The sequence below is a fragment of the Phyllopteryx taeniolatus genome, chromosome 4, assembly GCF_024500385.1.
Source record: "Phyllopteryx taeniolatus isolate TA_2022b chromosome 4, UOR_Ptae_1.2, whole genome shotgun sequence".
Classification (NCBI taxonomy): domain Eukaryota; kingdom Metazoa; phylum Chordata; class Actinopteri; order Syngnathiformes; family Syngnathidae; genus Phyllopteryx; species Phyllopteryx taeniolatus.
This window is the reverse complement of record NC_084505.1, coordinates 3611823-3620076: the sequence shown is the minus strand read 5'-3', so window position 1 is coordinate 3620076 and position 8254 is coordinate 3611823. Positions and strand designations below refer to the sequence as shown.

Here is an 8254-nt window from a genome sequence, read left to right as displayed (position 1 = left end):
TGGGGTCATTAAAAGGTCATTAGTGTCTGACGCCAGTTCTTTCACCAATTATCTGTTCTCCAGTCTACCTTCGGCCATTACGTCCAACGTCAGTCTTTGTCGAGACGTGAAAAAGCCTTTCAAGCACTCCTCTTTTTTTCTTGTCTCTCTCCATCAACATACCAATTGCATTGCCACACACTGTAAGTCCTTATCAATAGATGACAGATTGACAGCTCCATCAGATACAGGGACAATGTGACAACCAGGAAGCCAATAACCGTCCTCAGGGACTAGTGGGTTGTGTTGTCAGTATTACTTCTGGTTGGTATTCTGATTGTTTTGAGTTACTGTATTTCATATTATTAACCCATCCATGCAACAGTTTAGCCTCTAGTCATATGATTTAAGAGAGCGCTCTCAGAGCGCCTGCATGATTGAGAAGCCTTCCAGTCTATCCAGGTGCGCCTGTAAAAGTCAGTTAAATATGAAATCACATATGTTGGTATAAAAAGGGCCACGATTTATTGGCAGACCATGAGAGAACGCTGAGGAAGTCTTCACATCCATGAGGAACCTTATATCAGATGTCTGGAGAGGGATCCAGTCACTTAATAAACTTATTCTTTTGATTACCAGCATTTGGGCTTTAAAGCAAATATTCATCTGCTCCCTGATTTATCCCACTTTTGTTGTGAAAATGGAATGCAACTTCTGTGCAGTGTTCTCACAACACTTTTACAACGTAAATCTCTTTCACACAGTCGCACAATGACAATGGTGACCAGGAAAGTGACCAGTTTAGTCCTACGCTAATGACACATCATCAGCAAGATTCAATAATTGACCCAAATCTTCTGATTGCTAGATGCAACAGCACCACCTGAGCTGTTCCTGGATTATTATTATTTCTTTATTATAATTTTATTTTATTTTTTTTTACAGATTTTGATATTTCTACTTCACTGTCAAAAATCATATCACTGTCATCAGCTATTTAAGCCCCATAAAAATCCATCCGTTATACCCAACTATTCAACAATCTGCTCAAAGATTTGCTATTGATGCACCATTGTAGTGTGATTATTCTGTGTGTTAGAAGTACTTTCTTTCAAAGGATCGTAACATATTCTGACATATAAGTCATGCCTGAAAACAGAAGACAGCTCGTTTTAACATGACTATAAAACTGTCGCTAAGGGCACTATCACATGGATGTATTCAAAGATGATGTCATTTCACATTTTTTAATTAACGGGGGACGTTAAATCCCACTACAATTTCAGGTTAATGACATTCATATCAATAAACTGTAGAATATCTTTGAACTGTGGCCCATAAAGGAACTCACAAAGTAAGAAAACATTCTAACAGACATCATTAAATCAGACGCTTTAGCTCGGGCAGCTTATTTTCCGAGTTGAAAACAGACATTGGCCTACAAACTTGTGTTGCTGTGTGTGCACTGTGTGTGTTGCACACAACAAACTGCTGATGCACCCTTGAAAACCAACCAATCACAGACGAGGTGGGGAGGTTGCGAGAAAAATACGCGGGGGTTGATGCCCACCCAAAGCCGTTTGGATGCCCCCCAAGGGTGGATACCTGGGACCACAGTCCTCTACGCCCCCACCTTCCTTGGCACGCTACTGAAAGAGAGTTTCAGAGTTTAAACACAAAATCCGAATGATGCTTGTAATAAAGGTGAACCATGAGTTGACATTGTATTGTTTAATAGCAGTGTAATGTGAGTGCAGGGTCACAGAAAATAATAATAATAATAGCAATTCATTTTATACGGATCTTTTTCAGTTTCTACTGCCCAGCATTTGGCAAACTCGTTATTTTCAATGATTCTTTAGTTGATGCTTATTGTCTGCCAAATAAGGCTACAGCTGCAACTGCAGCACCCTTTAAAACACAAAAAGATGACTGTAATAACCATTTCAAATGTTTACATTTTTTATAAAAAAATTTTTTTATATATGAATATATTGTATTTGTTACAGGCATTTAGGCTTTGGGGGGGGGGGGGGGAATCTGATATCCAATAATGCAGTCAACTAGTATGAGTGTGTTAATTCAACTTTTAAAATGCCAAAACGGTCAAATTAAGGTCTTTAAATTAAAAAGAAAAACAAAACAAAAAACTGGTGTGAAATGATTTAATGAAACAGTTTGGATTATTTTGTATTTCCTACATGTGGTATAATGAAAGCATTCTTTGTATGTGAGTGTGTAATAAAAACAGAGGTAATGCCTGTAAAAAAAAAAAAAAAAAAAATTGGGAACACAAATACTTATGTACATATATATGATATATATTTTATTAATTAATTGTAGAAATCTGTGTCATTCAAGTATAATGTGCTAATGTAAATAAATCCTTAAATTGTCCAATTTTGCCACAATATGTATTTGTGTGTGATAGGTATTAAATTTAATGTGACGTCAGATATGCTTCATTGCAAACTGAGAAATCACAATAAATTGCCTTACTATTTTAGAGGCACATTGTTCAGCCAAACGACAGCTAAGAAAAGAAAAAAAGCTTCAGCTTGTATCACTTACCATGTAAACAGGTGGCAGTTTATTAAATTCATAAGATAGATTACATTTAACATTATTTACACACCCACCACGTTTTGCACTTCACAACATGGACACTTTGTCATCACAGTTACGTCACAACATGTATATACGTCCCAGCCCAGAGAGAACCGGAAAGACAAAATTCATTGCAGGTAGACTTTACAACTTCACAAACACCTTGTTGTGTAATGAGAAATATTAAGCAAATGGCTTTTGGCATTCAGTGGAGTGGCAGTTTGGCTTGTCCAAACGGCTACATTGCACATAAATATATCGAGTTAAATAAAGATGAGAGCAAACTTGACCTCCCATTTGTACAGAATGCGTGTGGACCAGAGGGCGAATGGTTCTGACTACATCTTCAGTTACTTGTGTTCACTTTTATTTCTTAAAACTTGAAAGAGTTTTTTTTATTTATTTATTTTTTTTTTTTAATGGGCAGACATGCGATTTATTTCAACTGAGAAAATGGATCGGAAGAGAAAACACGACCCAGTGTTTTATTTAGTTGAACATCCTCAAGATGACGCGCTTACAATATATTGTAAGTGACGTGTGTAAATGATATAGTGCACATACTCATTACGCCCGCGGTCGGTATAAGAGCTTTTAAATCTCTCAATGACCTTTTCGTTCACGATTGCAGTGTTTAATTTCATTGTTAATTGAGGTCACAATTAAAGGAGTCCGGATTTTTGCAGTTCAAAAAAATGTACAGACGGCAAACAGCAGAAAACGGAATAATGTTCTTTTTCTTTTTTTTTTCTTCTCTTTTTTTTTTTTTTTTTCACTTTCCTTGTGTGGCTCGAGGCGACGACTTGATAGTTCATCTAAGTACGTCACGTTCGAACGGAGTGCAATCGACCTGCAGGATGGAGGCTACTGTTTGAGTTCCAGAGCCCAGACGTGTTGGGGCCATCCTGTCCGCCCTTTGGTCTTCTTGTCGCCCAATGAGGATGGGGACGACGATGAGCATGATGACGATAAAGCTGTCTTGGGGATATCCACCTGATGACGTAATACATTGTTGTAAGAACATGAGAGAACAACAATCACAAGCACAGTTACATCGGTCTCGTCGATGTATTGTTTCGGTACTGACGATACAGATGATATAATGATGATGAAACAACCCAAAATACGAATTCACATATTTTACCTTTTTACACATAATACTGATCGTCAAAAACACTATTCAATAATAATAAAAAAAACAATGGTCATTAATAATACTTCCTCGTTTTCCATGCAATTTCATACGTTCAAGCTTTTGCATGTCAAGGAGAAATACAAAATAGCACAAATGGGTATACGTTCACATGGTTAACCAAACCATGAAATATAAAAATATTAATAATATATTAATATTAATAAATAATAATGTAACTATACATACAAATCTGTGTTACCGCCTTCACGCATGTCTGTTTTGCTGACTTTCATATAAAATAGTCATACGACTGTATTATATATTTTTTTTAAATATTGAAAATCATAGTTTACTATGTATAGCCAATCGTTTCACACGTGTACAGTCGAGCAACATCACTATTTTGTGTGTATATATTACGGCTTGATTGCTCACATCCTACTACTTTGCCCTTAATTCTATTAGAAGCATAATATCAAAAATACAATTTAAAAAAAGCTTAATAACACAACACCAAATAAATTACGATGTGCGCGCAACAAAATCCCAACAATTGTTTTTTTGTTCAGTTTTAATAAACAGCTAAATGAATACAGTTTGAATTAAAATTCACTCCAATATTTGCACACGTTTCATCAGCTTCTCAAGATCATCATTGATGATCATGTGATGTGCTCACGAAAACGATTTTTTTTTTTTTTTTTTATGCGCGCCACTTCGATGATGGAACAAGATCCACCACTACCGTAGGAATATTATTGTTTACATTTCCCGTGAGCATGCTTCAAATATTCCAAACCAAAAGATTCTAAAAAAAAAATAGATTTAAGTGCACGTTTTAAAAATATATAATAATACATCGACAGCAGGCCCTTTACATTTTCATTTGCTACACTAAAAAAAAAAAAAAAAAAAAGGGTCTGTTTCAATCATTTTGTCACAAATTTCGACCGTCTGTATCTAACAGCTCATTTGAACAAAAGCAGTTTTCTTCGGATCGCAGCGTTCACTTCAACAATTTCCATCACTTCCATTAGTGAAGACGCTCTTCAACCCTGCAAGCCTGCGCGTCCTTCCTGGCTCTGGCTGTCATTCTGCTCAAGTGGAATGGGAAAGTGCTGCTGAACATGTAGACCCCCCCCCCCCCCCCCGCCCCCCCTCGCAAGCAAGATAATACGTGTTGTTTTCTGTTTGCAACCAGTATTTCACATGATGTTCCCTTGTGGACTTTAAAGAATGTCACACTGACCTTAAATTGAAATCTCCCAAAAATTATTATTTAAAACAAAAAAAAGATAAACCATATAGAAGAACTGTTTGAATTCAATCTGATACATTGCATTGCATAAAGCAAACTTGTATCCATGCCAAAACGTTGTAAAGCACAATTTCCGCCTTATTGGCAAGTTTAAGGGACCCGCCGTTTAGTCTAGTTCTGAATTCACTCAAGAGTTAACCCCTTAATTGTTAATGGATCAGCGGAGTAAATCCTTGCTGCTGATCACACTCAAGTCAACTTAAGTATGTGAGGTTTTTTTTTTTTTCTCCACCCGAGGAATCCTCCTTACTTGATTTTTGGCACTATGGGGAACGCGTGTTTGCGTGCAAAAAAATGTGTCATCACATTTGAACATGCTTCTAATTCCAAATTTGAATGTGGGGAAACTTGTTTTCTGGTTTTTAATTGTGCACCTCAATTTCTACATTGCCAAGGACAACGGAAATAATCAATCCTATATTGTTTTGTTTTGTTTCTGTTTCTATGCCGTTTGCGTCTATACATGAGTCGCGCAACTGTATTCAAACATTATAAACATTTGCCCATTGTTATAATACTGATATATAACCCGCAATGTCATTTAATAACTGCGATCCATTTACTTCATTTATATGCAGCAATAACTCACCCGTGCACAGAATTAACTGCACGTACAAAAAGGAACTAGTCGTGAAAAAAAAACATGTTTAAATATCTCTGCAGTAAATCTGGAGCGGGTGCATATGGCCAGAATCAGGGGGCAAATATTTGCGAATAATATGAGCGCCCGGGAGGAGGAAATCATGCAACAGCCTTGCTGGGAATAATAGCAGTGGGTCTATTCTGAACTACAGATGCTCTTGGCTCCAGGCTGTCTGTGAATGGAGACCCATTTTCTGGCCTGCTCCTTCCATAGCTTGATCATGTCGAGCACATCTTGATTGTGGACAACATTTTGGGGTTTGGCTCAGCTCCATGGGCATAGTTTGTTGCCTGAGTAGTTTGGATGTGTGTGTTTTTTTTAATGCATGTTTCTATTCTATTGCTTTTGGTGAATCGAGTTGTTTTCCTACCAAGAGGCCCATGTACTGTATACAGTATACATTTCATTCTAAATTCACAAGTAGCGCACACTACATATATATTTATTAGTTTCGGATTATTGGAAATACATTTTATTTCCCTTCTTTGGGTTTGTCAGAACTTACCATTTGCATCTGCCTAACACTAGTACTATTCTTTTTATTAATTTATTTTTTCAAAATGAGTGAGGCGATATTTAGTTAAGTTGTTGTTTTTTTTAGTTATCAAGTTTTTTTTTTTTTAATCATCACACGAAATCTATTGGGCTTGAGTCTGCCTTTAATTATTAGATGACTCGGTTATGCCAAGAGTATATATTTTTTTTTTGTTTGTTTTTGTAATTGTCAGATGTAAAAGTTTAATATAACAATTAACGTGACGTTCTGTTTTACTGTAAGGTATTCATGTTATTGAAACTTTTCAGGCCTGGATTTTTGCACTTCATTTTCGGTTGCACGTGATTAAACTGCGGTAAATTCCCCCTTGCAAATATTCCAATAGTGTCTGTTAGTTTCCCACGTTTGAACCGCTGTTGGAATGAAGTCAAGTCAAAGGCCTTTCTTTTCAGTGTTGCACGTCGGTCTTACCGTGTCCCTCTTCCTTCGCTCCTCCCGCGCCTCTGTCTTCTTCAGCTCGGCCTTGAAGGCCTGAGTGTCTCCGTGCTGGCCGTCCTTGTCCAGGATGTCCATCAGGTAGGAGATGTAGCTGGTGGCCAGCCGGAGCGTCTTGATCTTGGACAGCTTCGTGTCCGCGGGGACGTTGGGGATGCACTCCCTCAGTTCCGCGAAGGCCGAGTTGATACTTTGCGTCCGCCGCCTCTCTTTGCGGTTTGCCGTGGGTCTCCGCTTGACTGTCCGGGGATGTGCGTGGTGGTGATGCATGCCCACCTGGGCTCCGTTCACCGAGATCGCGCCGGTGCCGGCGACTAACGCGCCGTGTCCGTAGTGGTGATGGCGGTGGTGAGGATCCAGGCCGCCTACGGTCCCGGTGCCACTGTTGCCATGGTAATCGGGGCTGTAGCCCGGCGCGAGGCCGTACTCGGTGGGCGACATATCCGCGTGACTAATAAGCCAGCTGGTGAAGTAAGGAGGCGCTCCCGTGTCCTCGTGACACCGAGCGGCTGCGGCGGCGTGCAGGGAGTAGTGGTGGCTGTCGTGGTGGTGCATGACCGGATGGTGAGGAAAGCCTGACACTAGACTCATAGTGGCACGCACGCACACGAACGCACACGCTGGCTCTCTCACGCGCACGTACGTAAACACGGAAGCCCACGCCGAACCTTTAGGGATGCTGCTAAATCGCTGTTTAAGGACTGCCTACAGCAGATCTTTGCATGTTCAATAGTCCCCACATCGCGACAGGAAATGTCCGTCGAGTCCAAAAGTGTGAGAGGCAGTAGAACGAGCCGGGCTAGTCCCATCTGCAGCTGACCGTCTCTCTCCCCCCTTCACAATTCCTGCCCCGGCCACATGATTCCTTTCACTTCCAATCCGAAAAACGACACAATTCGTTCACTCTAAGCTCCTCTCGCAGCGACTCACCGTCTTCTGCCGGCCTCTGTGGGCTGCCAGCATCAGAGCTGTTGGGCGAGGCGGGGGGGGGCGGTGGGGGGGAGTCTATGTGCAGCAACCGCGGCTCAACGCTACTGGCTAGAGCTGACACTTGAGCGGACAGAAGAAAGACGTGCAGAGAGAGAGAGAGAGAGAGTGAGAGAGAGAGAGCAGTGGCGGTTATAGGGTGGAGGGGTGGGGGGTGTCATGGGGGCCCTTAACACTGTGCATGGATCCCCCAGTGCCTACACCTCTATACGGTTACACTGAAATGTGGTAAACTGCCTTAGTTGTCCCCTCTTCTCCTCGAAAAGAATAAAACAATAAATGTTAATTGAGCTCATTTGAATCGTGTGCAACCGATGTTCGAATTAAGTCAATGCAAATGACTTTTTTTATTATTATTTTTTTTCTTCAGTGTATATGATTGCATATATTTTCCTAAGACGTAGTGTTACATTGCATAGCGAGTATCACGTGCTGAATGTGCTGAATGTACTGCATTTAATCAATTCATGAATACAATGAACAAAAATATCACAAACCATGTAGACAGTTTTGTGTGTGCCCCTCTGACAAAACCCCCTCGCCCCAGACGAGAGAGAGAGAGAAAGATAGAGAGAGCGACTTCGACGTCATCTA

The 8254-nt window shown here is 40.2% G+C and overlaps 1 protein-coding gene across 1 annotated transcript; it reads right to left on the bottom strand.

Moving 5' to 3' along the window:
* Nucleotides 1–2537: 2537 nt before the first annotated feature.
* On the bottom strand, nucleotides 2538–7661 carry hand2 (heart and neural crest derivatives expressed 2). The gene is made up of 2 exons (XM_061772065.1): nucleotides 6650–7661; nucleotides 2538–3579 (listed from the first exon to the last, which is right to left on the bottom strand). Exons 1-2 carry the CDS (start codon nucleotides 7262–7264, stop codon nucleotides 3451–3453), a joined length of 744 nt encoding a protein of 247 aa, XP_061628049.1. The 5' UTR covers nucleotides 7265–7661; the 3' UTR covers nucleotides 2538–3450.
* Between the last annotated feature and the right edge of the window lie 593 nt (nucleotides 7662–8254).